The sequence below is a fragment of the Siphateles boraxobius genome, unplaced genomic scaffold (assembly GCF_051911475.1).
Source record: "Siphateles boraxobius isolate OS27281-9 unplaced genomic scaffold, OSU_SipBor_1 156, whole genome shotgun sequence".
Classification (NCBI taxonomy): Eukaryota; Metazoa; Chordata; class Actinopteri; order Cypriniformes; family Leuciscidae; genus Siphateles; species Siphateles boraxobius.
The window spans coordinates 152,501-176,500 of NW_027508762.1; the positions used below are offsets into that span (position 1 = coordinate 152,501).

At 42.9% G+C, this 24,000-nt stretch overlaps 2 protein-coding genes across 6 annotated transcripts in view; both read left to right on the forward strand.

The window, feature by feature from the left end:
• The window catches only part of reln (reelin), a 172,595-nt gene extending 152,303 nt beyond the window's left edge, over positions 1 to 20,292 (forward strand). For 2 of the 5 annotated variants that reach the window (XM_077230929.1, XM_077230932.1), the window contains exons 54-64: positions 2,969 to 3,144; positions 4,728 to 4,834; positions 5,282 to 5,524; positions 6,112 to 6,287; positions 6,375 to 6,448; positions 7,429 to 7,590; positions 7,950 to 8,107; positions 8,193 to 8,412; positions 11,955 to 12,152; positions 14,109 to 14,207; positions 19,106 to 20,292. In XM_077230929.1, the coding sequence (XP_077087044.1) occupies positions 2,969 to 3,144; positions 4,728 to 4,834; positions 5,282 to 5,524; positions 6,112 to 6,287; positions 6,375 to 6,448; positions 7,429 to 7,590; positions 7,950 to 8,107; positions 8,193 to 8,412; positions 11,955 to 12,152; positions 14,109 to 14,207; positions 19,106 to 19,202 (1,710 nt within the window). In that variant the 3' untranslated portion in view covers positions 19,203 to 20,292. The other 3 variants (XM_077230930.1, XM_077230931.1, XM_077230933.1) reach the window with 3 other exon arrangements.
• A 2,412-nt stretch (positions 20,293 to 22,704) lies between these two features.
• The window catches only part of cttn (cortactin), a 32,874-nt gene continuing 31,578 nt past the window's right edge, over positions 22,705 to 24,000 (forward strand). The window contains exons 1-2 of the mRNA XM_077230938.1: positions 22,705 to 22,879; positions 23,387 to 23,470. Of these exons, the coding sequence (XP_077087053.1) occupies positions 23,387 to 23,470 (84 nt within the window). The 5' untranslated portion in view covers positions 22,705 to 22,879. The remainder of the gene's footprint in view (positions 22,880 to 23,386; positions 23,471 to 24,000) is intronic.

Here is a 24,000-nt window from a genome sequence, read left to right on the forward strand (position 1 = left end):
ACCTCACACCTCACACACCACACACCATCACACACCTCACACCTCACACACCATCACACACCTCACACCATCACACACCTCACACCTCACACACACACACACCATCACACACCTCACACCTCACACACCTCACACACACACACCCCACACACACACCTCACACCTCACACACACACCTCACACCTCACACACACACCTCACACACACACCTCACACACACACACACCATCACACACCTCACACCTCACACACACACACACCTCACACCTCACACACCTCACACCTCACACACACACACACACACCTCACACACACACACACCTCACACCTCACACACCTCACACCATCACACACCTCACACCTCACACACACACACACCTCACACACACACACACACACACACCTCACACACACACACACACCTCACACACACACACACCATCACACACCTCACACCTCACACCATCACACACCTCACACACACACACACACACCTCACACACACACACACACCTCACACACACACACACACCATCACACACCTCACACCTCACACCATCACACACCTCACACCTCACACACACACACCTCACACACACACACACACACACACACACACACACCTCACACACACACACACACACCATCACACACCTCACACCTCACACACACACCATCACACCTCACACCTCACACACACACCTCACACACACACACACCTCACACACACACACCTCACACACACCATCACACACCTCACACACACACACACCTCACACACACCTCACACACACACACCTCACACACACCATCACACACCTCACACCTCACACACACACACACCTCACACACACACACCTCACGCCTCACACCTCACACACACACACACACCTCACACACACACCTCACACACCTCACACCTCACACACACACACACACCTCACACACACACCTCACACCTCACACACACACACCATCACACACCTCACACCTCACACACACACACCTCACACACACACACCATCACACCCACACCTCACACCTCACACACACACACACACACACCATCACAGACACAACACGCCATCACAGACACAATACACCATCACACACCTCACACCTCACACACACACACCACACACACCATCACACACACCTCACACACCTCACACCTCACACACACACACACACACACACACACCTCACACACACACCTCACACCTCACACACACACACCATCACACACCTCACACCTCACACACACACACCTCACACACACACACACACACACACACACACACACACACACACACACACACACACACCATCACAGACACAACACGCCATCACACACACACACACACCTCACACACACACCTCACACCTCACACACCTCACACCATCACACACCTCACACACACACACACACACCTCACACCTCACACACACACACACCATCACACACCTCACACCTCACACACACACACCCCACACACACACCTCACACCTCACACCATCACACACCTCACACACACACCTCACACACACACCTCACACACACACACACCATCACACACCTCACACACACACACACCTCACACCTCACACACACCTCACACACACACACACACCTCACACACCTCACACCATCACACACCTCACACCTCACACACACACACCTCACACACACACACACACACACCTCACACACACACACACACCATCACACACCTCACACCTCACACCTCACACCTCACACACCTCACACACACACACACCTCACACACACCATCACACACCTCACACACACACACCTCACACACACCTCACACACACACACCTCACACACACCATCACACACCTCACACCTCACACACACACACACCTCACACACACACATCTCACGCCTCACACCTCACACACACACACACACACCTCACACACACACCTCACACACCTCACACCTCACACACACACACACCTCACACACACACCTCACACCTCACACACACACCTCACACCTCACACACACACACCATCACACACCTCACACCTCACACACACACACCTCACACCTCACACACACACACCTCACACCTCACACACACACACACACACACACACCATCACAGACACAACACGCCATCACAGACACAATACACCATCACACACCTCACACCTCACACACACACACCACACACACCATCACACACACCACACACACCATCACAGACACAACACACCATCACACACCTCACACACACACACACCACACACACCATCACACACACCACACACACCATCACAGACACGACACACACACACACCATCACACCCCATCACACACACCATCACAGACACAACACACCATCACAGACACAACACACCATCACACACACACACACACTACACACCACACACACCATCACACACACCATCACAGACACAACACACCATCACACACACACCATCACAGACACAACACACCATCACACACACACACACACACTACACACCACACACACCATCACACACACCATCACAGACACAACACACCATCACACACACCATCACAGACACAACACACACCACACACACCATCACAGACACAACACACCATCACACACACCACACACACCATCACAGACACAACACACCATCACACACCATCACACACACACACCACACACACCATCACAGACACCCCACACCATCACACACACTATCACAGACACCACACACACTATCACAGACACCACACACACCATCACAGACACCACACACCATCACATATGCCACACACACACACCATCACAGACACCACATACACACACACACACACACACCATCACAGACACGACACACACACACACACACACACACCATCACAGACACGACGCGCACACACACACACACCATCACAGACACGACACACACACACACCTCACTCTCTCGCTGTCCCCCACAGGCGTCGCTGAAGGAGCGCTTCGAGTGGGTCGGGGGCCGCGGGCCGCAGTGGCAGGCGCTGGAGGGCGGGTCTCCCTGTACAGACTGTGGGGTTCTGGTGGAGGGGACGGCTCTGTACTTCAGCGGGGCCGGGGCCCGACAGGCCGTCACTAGAGATCTGGACCTGCGCGGGGCGAAGTAATTACACACACTACACGTGTCACACACATAACATTCTGGGCCCTATTTTAACAATCTAAGTGCATGGTCTAAAGCGCACGGCGCAAGTGCGAATTCACTTTTGCTAGGTTAACGACAGGAAAAATGGTGTGTGTGTGTGTGTGTGTGTGTGTGTGTGTGTGTGTGTGTGTGTGTGTGTGTGTGTGTGTGTGTGCGAGGTTAAAGCGCAAACAGACCATCCAGGGACAAGCCGGATCCACCAAATCTTATGTACAGAATAATAATCTTTTATATTGTAATCCTTTTATTTTTAATATTTGGCATGTTTGTGTGCTGCTGCTCCATTTGTGTGTAATAAGCAGAGTATAGACGTGTGTTATTGACCCGTCTATAGGCTCATATTACTAATGCCTCCTTCAAATAACAAAAAAAAAAATACTGCGCCATTGACTTTAGAGCAGGTTTCAGTTGGTCAATGGCTCAGTTTGTTTCAGTTCCTCAAAATAGTAACGGTCCAACAATGCACATGAACACACACCTGGTTCTCAGACCAGCAGCCCATGGGTGAACAAATGGTGCAAATGCATTTGCTATTTAAACAACGTGGCGCAGGACGTAAAAAATTAAAACTGCATCAGGCTGAAACTAGCTAAACACACTTGTCATACTCAAACTCGTGTATGATAGGGCCCACTGTATGTCAAACAGTTTCACAGACATCAACAGCTTCTTCTGACGGCCTCAGATCTCAGAGAGATGCTGTGATGCTGAACTGTTTAGACACAACATGTTATGCTTTAAAGAACGTTCCCAACACTCACCTGTTTTGGTTAGACTGGAAAGTTTTCTTTACAGAAGTAAGATACATTTTCTCCCTAGAATGTTCATGAAGCAGAACACATCAATAATAAATAAACAATAAGCAAACAAATCTCCGTTAACCTCAGGCTCTCTTCAGTATGAGCCGGGAAAAACAAAATGACATTTACTTTTAAATGACTTTCTGTGGAAGACAGACTTTCTGTGCCGCATACAGATATACTGCATTAAAGGAAACAAAGCCACACATTTATGAGGCTTTTATGCTTTCCATACTGAACTTAATCCTGGTTTAACATGTTCAGCTATACAGTTTGATTTATTTATGATTATTATAATCAAGTCAGATCGAATTTATACATTGTATTTAATGCTGTATTACGGTAATGTCAGTCATGTAATTCTGCAATATTTAGTTTATGATTATGAAAAAATAAACATTTAAAGCTCTGAGTAAACATTTAAAGCTCTGGTTGTCACAAAACATCTGCAACATTTTAATTAAAAGGTTAGTTCAAAACCTAAAAATAATCATTAGGGAATGTTTATTACAAAACCAAACAATTCCTGGAATGTTCTGTAAATGTTATTATGTTTGCAAAAAACAAAACTAAAAGAACATTCCTATATTGTGATTATTTGGTTACCAAGTACAAATAGGAACCAGCTATTAATGCAATGGGAATGTTGTGTGTTTGCAGTGACCATGTTCAGGTTTTAGGATCTGTAAGAGGCAGTAACTGTAAGTGTATTCTCTTATTAATAACATGTGCCTGTTCCAGATTTGTGGAGTATTGGGCTAAAATCGGCAGTGAGGAGAATGTTACTCTGTGCCATCGTCCAACCTGTCGGAAAGAGGGCGTCTTGTTGGATTATTCTATTGATGGAGGTATGTTTCATTCATAAAGCAGAAACACACAATAATTTTCATATTCACTTTTATCAAAGAGTCCATATTATGCCCTTCCTCAAAGCCTTTAGTTTCCTGTCTCTATGAAGCCCCTCCTTCTGAAAAGCACACTGTGCTCTGATTGGTCGGCTGGAGCAGTGTGTTGTGATTGGTCGAGCGCTTCGAGTGTGTTTGGGAAATGTCCCGCCCCTTTCCATAACCGCCAGTTTAACACACAACTAACTAACTCAACCAGGCCCCGCCCCTTTATTCTGCGTCTGAATTATTTAAATGAGGAATATTGTGACGTGTTCGTTCCCGGAAGAATCTCGAGATACAATGGAGGCGTTTCAGGAGTTCAGAAACACTGACACTGATATACATTACATTACATACTAAAGACAGATGAACACAGGTGTTATGATGTCCTCATGTTCTCTCTGTAAGGTGTGTCCTGGACATTGCTCCATGAGATGGACTATCAGAAGTACGTGTCAGTGAGGAGAGATTACATCGTTCTGCCGGAGAGAGCTCTGAGCAACGGCACGCGTCTCCGCTGGTGGCAGCCGTTCTCTCTGCGCTCCGGCTTGGTTCGGCCCAGTTCTGATCGAGCTCAGTGGGCTTTAGACAACATCCTCGCGGGAGGGTCCGACATCAACCCCAGCTCCCTGCTGGACACTTTCGATGACGGTCAGTCGGCATGTGGTATTCCACTAGTATCCTGAAGTTTAATCTCTCCACATTCTTTGTTCTAGTTCCCTCACAGTCCCACCTGATAGGGCCATTAGGGGAGGGCCTTTGTCTTCCCAGGTGTGAAACATCTATTCATGATGATTCACGCCCTCCCCACATACAGCTTTCTTTCACAAAACATGTCTTACAAATTTTAAATCAATATATTGTTTTGTGTGAATACGTGGGCAGGATGATTTTCACATCACTTTGAAGCAAAAACTCTAGACTACATGAAACCATTTTCAAAAGTCTTGTGAACAAATAATCAGTGTGGGTTTTATGGCCTTGTTGTTTTTTCTCAAACCACGCATAAACATAATTTTACATACATACTGATCACATGTTATTGTAGCAGAGTTTGTTCTGAATACAGTGTAATCAGACTTTAGCCATGAAAATGTTACAAGTAACACAAGCACAAATGTCAGAGCATGTCAGAGCACCTCCAGGGTCCAGAATATACCTCAGATCCCAGAGGGTTACATCAGCGATCCTGAAACGTAAGATGCATGTTTTCGTAACGGGATGTTGTCGTTCCTCAGAGGGCGTCTCTCACGAGGAGAGCTGGAGCTTCTATCCCAACGCTGTTCGCACGGCCGGCTTCTGCGGGAACCCCTCGTTCCACTTATACTGGCCCAACAAGAATCAAGACGGCTCACACAACATCCTGGCAACCCGTGAACTCATTGTTCAGCCTGGATACATCTTACAGTTCAAGGTTCGAGCTCAAGATGATTGATGTCACTCAGGTTTCTCGTATAAACACACAAATATATGCAGTGACACTGGTCTTTGTCCACTTTAGATTGTGGTCGGCTGTGAGGCAGACAGATGTGATGATCATCATTCAGTGCTTCTACAGTATAGGAAGGATGCCAGGTGAGTGTGTGTGAGAGAGATTGTGTGTGTTCATTCACACTGCCAGAGATTTCCTGTATCCTCTACCTTCATTCAAACACATCCCGGACAGTCTAGACAAAGTGACGCTGATCTCGATGCATCATCTTATTTACTCGTTGCAAAGCCTTGCACTTTCATTTCTGTAAGCGAACAGGGAACGTTCTGTCAAAGTTCTCTCAGAGTTACGAAAAACGATCTTCCAATAACGTTATTAGAACATTATCTGGTCTTTAATAATGTCTCAAAACATTAGCACAAAAACATTATTTATACATTTTTCATCGAACATTTTTTAAATGTTGCTACTTGTTTCAGAACGTTCAGAGGACATTCAAAAGTTACGTTCCCATACTGTTTGAAGGATAATAAAAATTAATGTTCCCTAAAAGGAAACTTTTAAGGAACTTTTTGTCTGTCCTAAGGGATAAAAATTCATTAATATGTTTGCAGATATTTAGGAAATAAAAGTTCACATACTCGTTTCTCTGAAAAATAATGTTACTGCCAGTTACTTTACTTTGAAATGTGCGTTCTGTGTTGAAATGTCTGTTTTTGTTTCGGTCTGTGTGGCTCCGCCCACTGCCAATTTACCCAATAGTGTTTCGACCCCCAGGGTTGCCAGTTGGCGGAAACAATCCTCTCCAATCCGTACCCATTTCAAACCGCCAGCTGTCAATCTTACATACTGCACCTTTAACATTCATGTAACCAAGAAAAAAATGTGTTAATCATTTTATGTTTTTTAAAGACGTTTTGTACATTCAGAGAACATTCTGAAATAATATTTCCATAGCTTAATGGGAACGTTGGCTAAAACCGCGGTTCATTGAGTCGTCTGCAGAGTCACTGCAGTTTGCAGCCATTGTTATTTCCATTTTGCACGTTTGTCTGTATACAGTGTAGAAATAGAAAATAAGTGGTAACATGTTATCTGGTAATAAAATGCTTGTGTTTCACAGGTCAGACTTGTGGCAGTTAGTCCAGTCTGCCTGTCTCCCATCATCCGTCAACAACATGGGTTGCTCACCTTTCCAGTTCCACGAGTCCACGATCTACAGTCCTGTCAACAGTTCGGCCTGGACCAGAGTCACCATTCAGCTGCCTGACCATGTGTCTTCTGGGTACGGCTTATTGGGTCCCTATAAATTATCCCTAACAGCCATATTATGCCCTGTTACAGAGTCTTGCTGTTTTTGATCTCTACTAGAACAGGTTTTCCTGCTTGAATGTTGATTATTTTCCTCATATTCTCCATTGTTGCGGCTCCTCTCTTCCCAGTCTGTCAGTAACGCTCTGTTTACTTCCTGTCTCTATGAAGCCCCTCCTTCTGAAAAGCACACTGTGCTCTGATTGATGAAACAGTCTGAATCTCTGTCTGCTGTCTGTGTGTGTGTGTGTGTGTGTGTGTGTGTGTGTGTGTGTGTGTGTGTGTGTGTGTGTGTGTGTGTGTGTGTGTGTGTGTGTGTGTGTGTGTGTTCAGTGCGACTCAGTTCCGCTGGATTCAGCACGACGCGGCCGGCGAGCGCTCCAGCTGGGGTGTGGATCACGTGTACATCGGGGAAGCGTGTCCCGGTCTGTGCAGTGGTCATGGGTACTGCACCAGCGGACCCGTCTGCATCTGCGATGAAGGCCATCATGGTGGGTATCAGTTTTCTCTGACTACGTGATTCCATGATGTTTCCAGTACGACAGAACCAACAGGACCAGTTCTTGTCTTCCTCAGGTGACGACTGCTCTCTGTCCAGCACTGAACTGCCCAGCTCGATCAAGGATAACTTTGAATCGGGTTCGGTGTCTCCGGAGAGCTGGAGTGAGATTCAGGGTGGTGGAGTGGGCAGTGGATGCGGTCAGCTTTCTCCTCACGCTCACGGAGACTCGCTGTACTTCAATGGTTGCAAGATGAGACAGGCCATCACTAGACCTCTGGATCTGACCCGCGCCAGGTACAGCAGACAATCCATTCAGGACCAGTGTTGGGGAAAGTTACGTTGAAAAGTAATGCATTACAATATTGCGATAATTAGTTACTTTCTAGAAAATTAATGCGTTACAATATTGTGTTACTCCCTTAAAAAGTAACTAATTGCGTTTCTTAGTTACTTTTTTAGAGAAGTCATTTGTTACGTTACTTTTGCGTTACTTTTTTTCACCTGGGCTGGGCTTGTTTTTTCATATTAAAAAAGTTATATTTTTGGACAAATGTAAAGACCCTTTCACACCAAAACTGAAATAATAAGCCTCAGACTGAAGGAAATGCAGATTTACTCCATAACAGTAGAGTACAGTATCGTACAGTAGTGAACAGTAGAGCACAGTAGTGTACAATGGAGTACAGTAGAGTACAGTAGAGTACAGTAGAGCACAGTAGTGAACAGTAGAGCACAGTAGTGTACAGTAGTGAACAGTAGAGCACAGTAGTGTACAGTAGTGAACAGTAGAGCACAGTAGTGTAGAGCACAGTAGTGTACAGTAGTGAACAGTAGAGCACAGTAGTGTACAGTAGTGAACAGTAGAGCACAGTAGTGTACAATGGAGTACAGTAGAGTACAATGGAGTACAGTAGAGTACAGTAGAGCACAGTAGTGAACAGTGGAGTACAGTAGTGTACAGTAGTGAACAGTAGAGCACAGTAGTGTACAGTGGAGTACAGTAGTGTACAATGGAGTACAGTAGTGTACAATGGAGTACAGTAGAGTACAGTGGAGTACAGTAGTGTACAATGGAGTACAGTAGCATACAGTGGAGTTCAGTAGTGTACAGTGGAGTACAGTAGTGTACAATGGAGTACAGTAGCATGCAGTGGAGTTCAGTAGTGTACAGTGGAGTACAGTAGCACACAGTAGAGCACAGTAGTGTACAGTAGCATACAGTGGAGTACAGTAGTGTACAGTATCACACAGTGGAGTACAGTAGCGTGCAGTGGAGTACAGTAGTGTACAGTGGAGTACAGTAGCGTGCAGTGGAGTACAGTAGTGTACAGTGGAGTACAGTAGTGTACAATGGAGTTCAGTAGTGTACAGTGGAGTACAGTAGCACACAGTGGAGTGCAGTAGCGTGCAGTAGTGAACAGTAGAGCACAGTAGTGTACAGTAGCATACAGTGGAGTACAGTAGTGTACAGTAGCACACAGTGGAGTACAGTAGCGTGCAGTGGAGTACAGTAGTGTACAGTGGAGTACAGTAGCGTGCAGTGGAGTACAGTAGCGTACAGTGGAGTACAGTAGTGTACAATGGAGTACAGTAGTGTACAATGGAGTACAGTAGCGTGCAGTAGCGTACAGTGGAGTACAGTAGTCAAGTCAAGTCAAGTCACCTTTATTTATATAGCGCTTTTTACAATACAGATTGTATCAAAGCAGCTTCACAGTGATAACATGAAAATAATATAACAGAGTTTGTTTCTAAAAGAAAATTGCGTCAACGTCCACCTTAAGTAAGGCAGATCAATAATATTATTGAATATTAAATGTCCCCAACTAAGCAAGCCAAAAGCCAAGGCAACAGTGGCAAGGAACCAAAACTCCATCAGGTGACATAATAGAGGAAAAAACCTTGGGAGTGGGGTACAGTAACGTACAATGGAGTACAGTAGTGTACAGTGGAGTACAGTAGTGTACAGTGGAGTACAGTAGAGAACAGTAGAGTACAGTGGTGTACAGTATCATACAGTGGTGTACAGTAGTCAAGTCAAGTCAAGTCACCTTTATTTATATAGCGCTTTTTACAATACAGATTGTATCAAAGCAGCTTCACAGTGATAACATGAAAATAATATAACAGAGTTTGTTTCTAAAAGAAAATTGCGTCAACGTCCACCTTAAGTAAGGCAGATCAATAATATTATTGAATATTAAATGTCCCCAACTAAGCAAGCCAAAAGCCAAGGCAACAGTGGCAAGGAACCAAAACTCCATCAGGTGACATAATAGAGGAAAAAACCTTGGGAGTGGGGTACAGTAACGTACAGTGGAGTACAGTAGTGTACAGTGGAGTACAGTAGTGTACAGTGGAGTACAGTAGTGTACAGTAGAGTAACGTAGAGAACAGTAGAGTACAGTAGTGTACAGTGGAGTACAGTAGTGTACAGTGGAGTACAGTAGAGAACAGTAGAGTACAGTGGTGTACAGTATCATACAGTGGTGTACAGTAGTCAAGTCAAGTCAAGTCACCTTTATTTATATAGCGCTTTTTACAATACAGATTGTATCAAAGCAGCTTCACAGTGATAACATGAAAATAATATAACAGAGTTTGTTTCTAAAAGAAAATTGCGTCAACGTCCACCTTAAGTAAGGCAGATCAATAATATTATTGAATATTAAATGTCCCCAACTAAGCAAGCCAAAAGCCAAGGCAACAGTGGCAAGGAACCAAAACTCCATCAGGTGACATAATAGAGGAAAAAACCTTGGGAGTGGGGTACAGTAACGTACAGTGGAGTACAGTAGTGTACAGTGGAGTACAGTAGTGTACAGTGGAGTACAGTAGTGTACAGTAGAGTAACGTAGAGAACAGTAGAGTACAGTAGTGTACAGTGGAGTACAGTAGTGTACAGTAGAGTAACGTAGAGAACAGTAGAGTACAGTAGTGTACAGTAGAGTACAGTAGTGTACAATGGAGTACAGTAGTGTACAGTGGAGTACAGTAGAGAACAGTAGAGTACAGTAGTGTACAGTGGAGTACAGTAGAGAACAGTAGAGTACAGTGGTGTACAGTGGAGTACAGTAGAGAACAGTAGAGTACAGTGGTGTACAGTATCATATAGTGGTGTACAGTGGAGTACAGTAGTGTACAGTGGAGTACAGTAGTGTACAGTTGAGTAACGTAGAGGGCGGCGCTCAAACAGGGTGTACTGCTTCAGCTGCTGCTGTTCTGGGTAACAGAAGAAGAGGATGCAGGAGAAAAAAATTTAACACTTTACCAACAAACAAAAAAAAATCTAAAAGTCATTTTTGCTCATGGTTTAATTGAAAAATCAAAAGTCAGAAGCAAATTCTTTGGTCAATAAAGTGAGATTAAATGCTTAAACATTTGTTTTATTTAACACATTTAGTTATTTGAGGTTTGCATAGTACTCTGATTCTGCATTTCACTGATTTTATTCATTTTGAGGAATATTGAATCTTTTTTGTCCAAGCGAGATGAGTAAATGCACACTCACATTTAGTCTAGAACTACAATAACCATCATGTTCACACACAACGCCTCTGCACTTCGATTTGTCTCAAGATGAGGACAGAAGAGCTGTCAGTCAATAAAGGGGAAAACAAAGTAACTTGTGTTTCTTATTAGAAAAAGTAACTCAGATATTTTGTTATACATTTTAAAAGTAATATGTTACTTTACTAGTTACTTGAAAAAGTAATCTGATTACGTAGCTCAAGTTACTAGTAATGACTTCCCCCAACACTGCTCAAGACATCCATTTGTTTTCATGTGTTTTTAATACCGCCAGCCACCATCCTCTGCTCATCTCTCTCCTCCAGTAAGATCATGTTCGTGCTACAGATAGGCAGTGTGTCTCAGACAGACAGCTGTAACACTGCTCTGGATCAGGCCGATACCGTGGACCGGGCCGTGCTTCTCCAGTACAGCATCAATAATGGAGTTCGCTGGCACGTTATTGCCCAACACCAGCCGAAAGACTTCATCAAAGCCCAGAGAGTGTCCTACAACATCCCACTGTGAGTCTGCAAACACGTATCACACAAAGAATAATGTTACGAGTAATGTTGAATCACTTTTATTGTTTGTTGCCCCTGTGCAGTTGAGCAGGTGTGCTCGGAAAATTTCAGAAAAATGCCACGACTGAATGCAATTGTTGAATGCAGTGTGTTCACACTTGTAGTTCAGTTCTCTTGGTTCTTTTGGTCTGGACCAAAACAATAAATAAATTAGTTTTAGTCCTGGTTTCCTAAGCATTTTTAACACCGAACATAAAAAATGCCTTTTTTTATGTATATTTTGCAGCAGAACTTACCAGAGATCTAAAACAATGCTGTTTGTCGGCACTAAATGGGCTCGTTGAACTCTGAACCTCACCAGAGTTTGTTTGGAAACACTTGTTTGGTTCAGATGGCAGCGATCACACTTGCTAAAATGAATCGCACTAACAGAGCACTCACAACCGAGTTCGATTTAATCGAATCGTATGAACACACCATAAGTTTCCCTGAATTTTTCCACTGATTGTGGTGGGCAAGTTGGTTTCCGTTTCAACAGCCTTGACTAGAGTTGTCAAAAAGTACAGACTAGGGTACCAAGTCGGTACTGAAATTTAAAAATGTGATGGTACCAGCATTTCCCTCTAGCATTTTGAGAGCTTTTGAACGGATTCTTAAACACCTCTGATTGGCCATTGTGTTGATGCGCTCAGTGACTAATTGATGCTCTTCACCGCACTTGCACAGATGCACACAGGAGCGTTTAAAAGCAGACGTCTATCAGCGGATCCCTAATATATCCGTTGATAGATAGATTTGCTGATAGACGCCGCTTTCAAATACTCCCGTGTGTATCTGTGTAAGCGCTGGATGAAGAGCGTCAAAAGACAACGTGTTTTTGAAGCGTTGATCATTGTAGCCAATCACAGACATGTATGTTGAGCGCATCAACACAATGGCCAATCACAGACATAGTTGAGCACGTCCACACAATGGCCAATCACAGACATATATGTTGAGCGTAACAACACAATTGCCAAACACAGACATATATGTTGAGCGCAACAACACAATGGCCAATCACAGACATATATGTTGAGCGCATCAACACAATGGCCAATCAGAGGTGTTTAAGAATCCATTCAAAAGCACTCAAAATGCTAGAGGGAAATGCTGGTATCGTCACGTTTTTTTAATTTCAGTCTCAACTTGACAACTCTAGCCTTGATCATGAAGTTCTGGGGAATGAGCACTGAGAAGCTCCCTGTAGTCTGGAGCACACAGATGGAGGAGCCTTGCAGGGAATGTGTGTTGTTGTTTCTGTCTCAGAAGACGCCCAGCTCACAGCTCCTCACAAAACTGTCTGGTCTAGGAGAACTGTCGAAACTCTTTGTCTGATTACTTTTCATCCCTTACTCACAAGGCGGCGATTGCACTTTGGTGCCTTTCCGATCCAGCGATTTGCAGTTATTTACAAACTTTAAAGTTCAATAGTTTTACAGATGCATTAATCACTTTCAAAAGACTTCCGAAGTAACACAGGCAATGTGCCAAATGTTTATTTGCATTATTCTGAATGTTTGAACTGTCATCCATTGTTGTGGCACAAACAATATGTGTGCTAAAAAGAATGGACTCATTATGTTTCTGCAAAGATCTGACCTTTCTTAAGCCGAATATATACTTTCCTTGTCGTCTATGAAAAAAATTCCTTAATTGGGATGTCTCAAAGATTATATGTGTTGTGCATCAGTGGTCCACTTTCTCCCATCCCTCACACTCTACAAAAGACTCAAACATGTCCACTTGTTCTTCCACAGACCCTGAGCTTCATGGGAAATCAGTGATGCTGTTTTACAATATTTTGTGCACCTGTTTGGAACAACTAATTGCTGTCAAGAAATGTCATTACACCTACATGCTATGAGTTATTCTGGCCTATTGTTGTGTGATTGATGTGTGTGTGTGTGTGTGTAGGGAGGCTCGTGTGAGGGGTGTTCAGCTGCGATGGTGGCAGCCACGCCATGAGGGCGCAGGTCATGATCAGTGGGCGCTGGACCATGTGGAAGTCATTCTGTGAGTACTCAGACTAATAAACAAAGACAATGAACCATCTTCACACAGACATCAGTATAATCTCTCAGCATAAGTACTTTACTGACACTTAACCGTAAATTCTCCTGTCGGGCTAAAAATAATGAAGTTCGTTCATTAATAGTACCATAGTTTCTACATGGTTCTGCACTGGCCAGTAGACGTTATACACTGGCTGTACTTGTCCTACACACACACACTCCTGTTTCTACACATATCTCTGCCCTGTCCCCCTCACTCAAGTTCTTGTCCTCTCTCTGCGCTCTCTTTCTCTCTCATCACTGTCATCCCTCACATGTTCACATGTTCACTCCACCTCCTTCTGTTGCTCTGCAATAACCTTTCCTCACCTCCACCTCCCCCTTTCCCTTTCCTCACCTCCACCTTTCCCTTTCCTCACCTCCACCTTTCCCTTTCCTCACCTCCACCTTTCCCTTTCCTCACCTTTCCCTTTCCTCACCTCCACCTTTCCCTTTCCTCATCTCCACCTTTCCCTTTCCTCACCTCCACCTTTCCCTTTCCTCACCTCCACCTTTCCCATTCCTCACCTCCACCTTTCCCTTTCCTCAACTCCACCTTTCCCTTTCCTCACCTCCACCTTTCCCTTTCCCCACCTCCCCTTTCTCTTTCCTCACCTCTCCGTTCCCTTTCCTCACCTCCACCTTTCCCATTCCTCATCTCAACCTCCCCCTTTCCTCACCTCCACCTCCCCCTTTCCCTTTCCTCACCTCCACCTTTCCCTTTCCTCACCTCCACCTCCCCCTTTCCCTTTCCTCACCTCCACCTTTCCCTTTCCTCACCTCCACCTTTCCCTTTCCTCACCTCCACCTTTCCCTTTCCTCACCTCCAACTTTCCCTTTCCTCACCTTTCCCTTTCCTCACCTCCACCTTTCCCTTTGCTCACCTCCACCTTTCCCTTTCCTCACCTCCACCTTTCCCTTTCCTCACCTCCACCTTTCCCTCTCCTCACCTCCACCTTTCCCTCTCCTCACCTCCACCTCCACCTTTCCCTTTCCTCACCTCCAACTTTCCCTTTCCTCGCCTCCACCTTTCCCGTTCCTCACCTCTACCTTTCCCTTTCCTCACCTCCACCTTTCCCTTTCCTTACCTCCACCTTTCCCGTTCCTCACCTCCACCTTTCCTGTTCCTCACCTCCACCTTTCCCGTTCCTCACCTCCACCTTTCCCTTTCCTCACCTCCACCTTTCCCGTTCCTCACCTCCCTCCACCTTTCCCTTTCCTCACCTCCACCTTTCCCGTTCCTCACCTCCCTCCACCTTTCCCGTTCCTGTCCTGCTGATGCAGGTCAGGGTTCTTCCACTCCCAGATCTTTGTGCAAGCCAGCAGCAGCACTGTCCTGCATCTTATAACCTTTCCTCTCTTCTGTATTTTGCTCCCTATGGCATGGCTGTAGTGTCAGGTAAGTGCTTTGCTGTTCCCAGAATGCACCACTGTTCCCTGCTTTTGGTCATCCCTCGCCTCATGACCCTGTGTTGTGCATCACTATAGACCTCATCATCCCATACATGAAGGAAACAGCACATGAAAAAGTTACCTAAAGTACATTATCATTTAGGTGACTGTATTAAAATTGCAAACACAGCACACACAGTAGGTTTATTGGCTTTTACCAATATATTGTCTTCTTGAAGAATATCCCACAGCGGCTACACTTGATTTCAATGGTCCACTTTAGACATTCTACTAACTATAATTAACTTTGCAACTACGTGTAAAATAACTTTCATTAGAGTATTAGTTGACTGTTAGATTCGGGTTAGTAGAATAAGTTGATTAGTAGTCACAAAGTTCCCTCTAGTCAGTAGAATGTCTGTTGAGGAGCATCAGAATAAAGTTTTAGTAGATATTAATCAGACAGTCTACCAATACTCTAATGACTGCTAGTTGACATGGAGATGCACAGTTACTCATAGTTAGTAAAATGTCTAAAGTGGACTATTAGAATAAAGTGTAACCCCCACAGCACTGGAACTAATCTGAAGGTGGAAGTTGGAACAATGTACGGTACTGTGCAAAAGTCAAACATTTTATGTACTTAAAGACTGTTATTTATATATTTTCTTTAGTGTACGAGTAGGGAATATCAGTTTTAGATTTCCATCAGTTTTCCATTGGATTTCCATTTATAACCCAAACTCATGTTTTCATGTAGCATCTAATGTGCGTAAGACTTATGCACAGTACTGTGTGTGTGGGTGTGTGTGTGTGTGTGTGTGTAAACTGTATGTGTTGTTTCCATTGTTGTCGTTCCCTGTATCCTACCCTAATCTAAGGACTCTTTCCCCTACACAGCTGGAGGTTAATGTCACCCAAAATAGATCTAACATTTCATTTAGTTTTTGGTTTTAGACCATAATTAATCAAATACTTTGAAACATTACGGACAAGCATTTGTACAGAAACAGGTCATCCAGGTCACTGGAGATTCTGACACTTTGCAACAATATACTGTATGACAATATCCTGCTTTATACTAATTACAATATACTAATTCTGACAGCTGGAGTGTCAGAATTAAATATAAACTTGGAATCACATGTCAAACACAAAGTAATATAGTGAGGCAGTACAGTGTAATGAAAGACTCAACATACACTCACTGGTCACTTTATCAGGTACAGACACAGTTTCCCCCCAGAATAGCCTGGATTCCTATATAGGACAAGACATTTATTCAGCATGATCTTGGGAACAATCCCTATAGATTCCGGTCCATGTTGAAAGGATAGCCTGGACATGCATGTAGTCGCCTCTAGATTTGTCAGCTACATGTTTATGATGCACCGAATTCCAGATTAAGGCCACGAGTAGCTCACAGGAGCCATGATTGGCTGATTAGATTTGAATAAGTTTGCAGATGTACAGACGTCCCTAGAAAATTTAAAAAGAGTGTAAAAGAGTATAATATGGACAAAGGTATTGGGACACCTATCCATTACACCAACAGGAATTGTAATGACAGGTCGTTCTAAATACATAGACATTAATGTGGAATTGGTCCCCACTTTGCAGCTTTAGCAGCGTCCTCTCTTCTGGGAAGGCTTCATACTGAACGAGAAGGCCTGACACGCAATCTCCATTCCAGTTCATCCCAAGGTGTTGGATGGGGTTGAGGTCAGGACTCTGTGCGAGCCAATCAAGTTCTTCCACACCAAACTCATCAAGCCATTTCTTGCCCCAGGTCCACAGTCGTGTTGAAATAGAAAGAAAGCCTTTCGCCAAACAGTTCCCATAAAGTTGAAAGCATAGCATTGTCCAGAATGTCATGGTATTCTGAAGCATTAAGATTTCCCTTCACTGGAAGTAAGTCACCTTGCCCAACCCCTGAAAAACAGATCCGTACCAGTAACCCTCCTCCAGCACACTGTACACCAATCCCAGACTCGCCCATCGGGCTGCCAATCAGAGAAGCGTGAGTCTTCAATCCACAAAACACGTTTCTGCTTTACGCCACTCCATCCGACGTTGAATTGAGGGTTGCATGCTGCTGCTCACCCATGGAAACCCACTCCATGAAGCTCCCGCCGCACAGTATTTGTGCTGATATTAATGCCAGTGGACGTTTGGAACTCTTCATCTATAATCAGCTGCAAATTTTGCTGACTATATGTGGTCTTCCACCTCGAGGCTGAGTAGTGTTTGCTCCTAAACGCGTCCACTTTCCAATTATACCACTTACAGTTGACTGTGGAATATCTAGTAGGGATGAGATTTCATAAACTGATTTATTGCAAAGGTTGCATCCTACCACAGTACCACGCTTAATTCACTTAGCTCTTCAGAACGACAAATGTTTGTAAATGCATGGCTAGGTGCTTGATTTTATACACCTGTGGCAATGATTAAAACATTTGAATTCAAGAATTGAATGTGTCTCCCAATACTTTTGTCCATTGGTGGATAGATGACTTGAGAAAGAAGCAAACCATTTCCAAACCTTATCTTACACAGTGATCACAATTCAGGGAGTCAGTTCCCAAAATTCATGAGTCCCACTGTGGTGTGATACTGTATGAGATTAATCTCCATCTCCGTCATTCTACAACTAGAAGCCACATTGACAGAATGGAAAAGACTTGCACTGCATATGAAACCTGCAGTGTAAAAATGTTTTCACTATAATAATGAAGTTTCAACTTTTTAAAGGGTATAATTATATAATGGTGACAAAAGCCTTTCGATAAATATGAATAATTGTCCAATGCTATATGTGGGTACAGTCAAATCAAACACCATATTTGTTTGCATGCTTAGTAACCCGCCCCAGGTCATCGTATTTGTCCATAAGCCATTGCTAACTTGTGTCGTGGCTGTATCTCCGCTAAAGACTCACAGATTAGCACAGATCCCTTTCACCGGTCCTTCACCCTCATCACAGCTCCATCTCCCACCCTCCTGTCCCTTCATGCTTTGCAGACGCCCATTCCTGTCCTGGCTGCGTTCCTGGCTCATTGGTCCCAACCTGACGGACAGAAGAGGCAATGACAGGCTAAGCAATAGCAACTCTCAGAATCTTTTCCACATTTTATTTTTATTATTATTTCTTCTCTGTCTGTCTGTCTCTCCTACTCACAACCTCTCACTGTTGTTATGTTTGGTCCCTTTATTCTTTTTCCATCTGTCAGTCTTTCCTCAAGCTCCAACCTCAAGCACTGCTCTAGATGTCTTCAGTCAAAGTCTCTGTCGATTACTAAACAATTGAGATCCACTAAAGGACCAACGGCAGTGTTTGAGGTTTCGAGTGACCGATCGATTTGATTCTGTAGTACTGTGTGAATAGTTGTTACGCCTCAGAGGAGAGATTGCACAGGAGAACTCGCCGTTAACCCAACCTGCCTCTGTCTGCTTTCCTCTTCACAGCACCCGCAAACAAAACTACATGATGAACTACTCCAGACAGACTGGTCTACACCACTACTACAATAGGAAGAGGCGAGCCTTGCGGCAACGAACCTAACCGCTCACACGTTATTCTGTTGGCTACAATCCGCTTTCCCTGATGAGAAAACACCATGTCAGGTCACTTCTGTCAGCATATGGCCATTCTCTCTCATCTGAATGATACATCGGACCATCTAGTCCCATTTCTAGCCAATCAATGCCTTCCCAGAGCAGTGTGATGGGAAAGACAAGCACCTAAACGTGGCGATTTTTTGTATACTATCTATGAACTATTGGGTTTCCTAATTCTGTTTGTTATTATGATCTTGTTTGAATTCTCCCGATGTGAACTACTACAAAGCTCTCCTGCTCTCACCTCACTCTCTACCACACTGTGAAGTTATTCTGATGGTTATGATGATCATTACTTGTGCTGATACAGTACGAGCACCGAGGAAAACTGAAGAAGACTCATACTGAAGCAGTTTCTTGGATGAAGATAATGTGTTTTGCTGTTGTGTGTCTGTGGGTTTGTTTTGTGATGCGTTGATTGTGGTGTTCCAATCATTTGTTAGTTTTATACTAACTCGTATCTTTTGGGCTTTGATCATTTTTCCTTTATTGGGAGAAGTCGGCCTTGGAGAGGGGGGAAAAAGAAAATCAAGCAGAGAATGAAAAGAAAGAATACATTTTAAAAGAGAGACTAACAATGTTTTGTTGTTGTTGATAAATCACTTTTTTATATATCTTGGTTCCTTAAAAATATTTATGGTAAATGGTTCTCCACCTAACCTATTTAAAATACACTGTGTGTGAAATCTGTGTTTTTTTTGTTTGTTTGTTTTTTATTATTATTATTTTTAAATTAGGTTTAAGTTATTAGTTCAGGTTCTTAGTTGCGATCAACACCCTTCCCTTCTCATTCAGTGTCATCCAGTTGTGCTGTTAGACATTTCCTCATTTCCCTTATTTTTTTGATTACCTGTCAGTGTTGTTTATGATGTTACCTTCTCCCCTTCTTGGTGTAGCTCTCAATATAGCAAGTTCTTGTGTTTATATATATATATATATATATATATATATATATATATATATATATATATATATATATATGCAGGGATCCATCAGCCTTATAAAAGGGAATAAAGAACTGTCAAAACCTCCAACAGAAGAGTGTTTATTTACTTAAAAGGTAAATTAATGGTGACCTATTGCAAACACAAGTTTCAGTAATAATCACTGTTATGTGTTAAATAGGCTAAAGAAACAGAATAGATGACAAGCTGATTGGACAATGCAATGTTACAGGAGCAGAACGAGCACAAGACCTCTCCGTGTCTCAATGCACTTGTTCAGATGTTACATATAATTACTAAAGGTTTTGATTTGTGAAGGATTTACTATTTCTTTTGCTTGCATCATTTGTCTGTTTCTGTATTTGGTCTATGTACTATTCGCTTGTCAGTCTCAAAGGACTAAACTTATTGCACTTCAGTTATAAACAAGGCAAGAAAACCCTCTTGAGATGAAACAAAGGAACAACCATCCTCCTCTAGTTTGATCAAAGTAAAAAACTAAACCTTGATGCTCAAATTATTTTATACTACAATTATTTGTATCCAGTAGGGGAAAATGAAATCAAATGAAAAATAAAACTGCGAGCAGCAATTAAGAGGGCAAGCACAAAATAAGGCACGATAAGTCATAGCAGGAAAAAAGGTTGTGCTTTAACCAATCTGATGTGTTGTGCTCAGAGTAAGACAGTAACACATGCAAAGTTTGGTGTCAAAATGCCAAAGCATTGCAGAGAATCAGCCTCAGAGTACTTTTGAATCAAATTTGTAGATTCGGTATATGAAAACGGTTTCGTCTATCGACACGAAATCCATAACTTTAAGCCAGCGAAATGAATTCGATATTATAGAATTGGCTATCGCTCGGCTTGCTGCATCAAATCTAAATAGTCCAGTTTTGAGATTTTTGGCCAAATCGTTCAGAAGTTATAAGCAAAAATGTATATTTTTCCATTTCTCCTGAACACTAGGTGGCACTGCGCCGAAACTGTGCAGGTTTCCTCAGGCCATGGCTGTCATAACACACACCAAGTTTGGTCAGAAAACGCTAAACAGTTGCGGAGATATAGCCTCACATTCATTTTGGCGTGCTCTTCAACAAATCCGTTTGCTGTATTTGAGAACGGTTTGATGAATCGACTTGAATTCCATAAAAAAAAATCAGCACCGTCTGAAGATGATTAGTTTCATTTTGGTGAAAATCGTAGCAATGGCCTAGGAGGCATTCGTGCAATCGAATCATCTCGAGCCAAGAATTAGAGGAACAATTATTTTGTTTCTAGCCCTTACGGTTCAAAAGTTATTAACATAAACACGAGTGCAACTTTAGACAGTTGGTGGCACTACATTTATTGAGTTAGAGACTATAAATTTGCAATAGTAACATTTCAGACTGTCCTCTATCTGTGTGTGTGCCAAATTTCATAACTTTCCCACAAGCGGTTCTATGAGCTGCCATAGATTCAAGAGCGGAATAATAAGAAAATACTCATGATTACAGTATAGGTGCCTAGTGCACACCTTCAGTGATTGGCCCCTAATGAGTAATGGTAACACATTGTTAGCTAGCAATGTGCTAAACATGCTATAAAAAGGTTACTAACATATAAAAAGCAACATGCTAAATCATGTTATAATAAATGTGAGTATGATGTGTTGTTGCTGAGCTAGTTATAAACATAAATTGAGCACACGACGCATAAGGCTATGATGTTACGGGCATCCTCCAATGGCTGCTCTTTACACACATGTTTGTAGTTGTTATGAGGATGATAACAAAAAAGTTTGATTGGTTGAAGTGAAGTGTTCTTATCTCTTTTCCTTCCACTGTGAGTAAAGCTGGCCAACCAATGGGATTTGCACTTTTGGTCACATGGGCAGAGCCGCTGCAGTAACATAAAGGGTAATTTAAATGTGAAAATAGACTTTTTATTTTAATACCAACTTTTGTTATACCTGAGAGAGTCAAAAAAGCTACATGTTTAGCTAATTTAGTTTAATATAAATTTAAACTCTAAAACATATTAATTTAATTGCAATTAACATGCAATTAAAGTGTCAGAAAACAATATATTCAGTTCGCACTGAAGTACATTCTTTAAAAGTATATTATTTACGAAACAAATAATCTTGTTAAAAGTGAGCTAAAAGTGACCCGAGACATGAACTGTGTTCTTTGTCACATAAATGAATCGAACATATTAATTCAGAATCGATTCTTGGAATCGACTCTATGGATTCCTGTACCTGGATCGGACATGGAATCCAAAAGCGCCAATGGAGCTGTTCATTTCGTTCAGTATCAGTTCGGTCGTACTATTATATGAGGAGGGGGAATCGTGTGAGTAACGGCGCTTTTCTTCATGTTACGTTTATCTCAGGCCGATCTTGAGTCAATGAATGGTTTTTTGATATCATGTAATAATAAAATAATTATTAATAAAATAAAATAATGTGTACTAAAAATGTTGATGATGGCAGTACTCGCAGAAAGCCTCAGTGGTTGTGAAAGCTCCGGAATTCCCCCCGCTCCCGGCGCAGGTGGTGCGGTCCTTCTGGAGCAGGAAGCGGGAAGTGGAGGACTCAAGGTGGCAAGGAAAACTGACGACTTTTATCTTTATAACTATTATCACGACTTATTTACTTAATACTTGCATTAAGGAGGCCAACGAAGTGCAGCGTAAGTGTAAAGGCGTGATTGGTCATGTTTTAAATCAAAGGCGAGCCGAGCAAACCCCTCAGGCATCAGGAACACGAGCGCTGATTTCTCAGCAGTTCACATTTATTTTCGCTTTATTTGGTGTTTTCATTGATATGTGCATTTAAAGCCTGCGTATTTATGTGTCGCGTGGTCACATATTGCTTAGAAATATCAGTTTAGTAGTAACGTTAATGATAGTTGTAGGGATGATGACTACCTAGTTCCAACGCCATCTAGGAGCCTAACGTTAGATAGGCGTCATCCTGTTCACAGTTGACACCCTTAATAGTGAGCGAATCTGATGTAGTTCAGTCACCAGATGCCACACCAAACTCTGGTGCTTTGAGAACATATAATCTGTGTGTTTCTGTGGAGTATAAATGTGTTTTAGTGAAGTGTATTAGTGGTGTATAATGTGTGTGTGTGTGTCAGATGTGGAAGTCATCCGCAGGAGTATAATGGTGTGTGTGTGTGTGTGTGTGTCAGATGTGGAAGTCATCCGCAGGTCAGTCTGTCGCTGTTGCTGTGGAGGATGGAGGAGACGACTGGGAAACGGACCCCGACTTTGAGGTTTCACTCACTCACTCACTCACTCACTCACTCACACACACACACACACACACACACACACACACACACACACACACACACACACACACACACACACACACACACACACACACACCTTCATTCATGCCTCGACACTGGAATAAACATAAGTAAATAACACTACTGTAGTGAGAAGAGAAAATAAATATTAATAGAAACTAATTTTACATTTAAATTTTTTTACAGAGTTTAAATTGTTTATTTGTAAATGATAGATGGCTTTTAAATTTTGATCATATTTTTGTGTCCGTGGACCTAAACGATTGAAAACCCCTGCATTAACTTACTGTCAAAGTCTCATGTTTTTACCCGTGTAAAAGCCTGTTTACACCAGGAATGATAACTAAAGTTAACGATAATATATCAGCGTTCACAGCAGCGCTCGATATCCTTCTGTTTATTATCAGCACTGTGGTTTGGCGTCTGTCTCTTTAAATGCTGGAGCTCTTGATAGCAGGATGGATTCTAATTGGCTGTCAGTGTTTTTATTC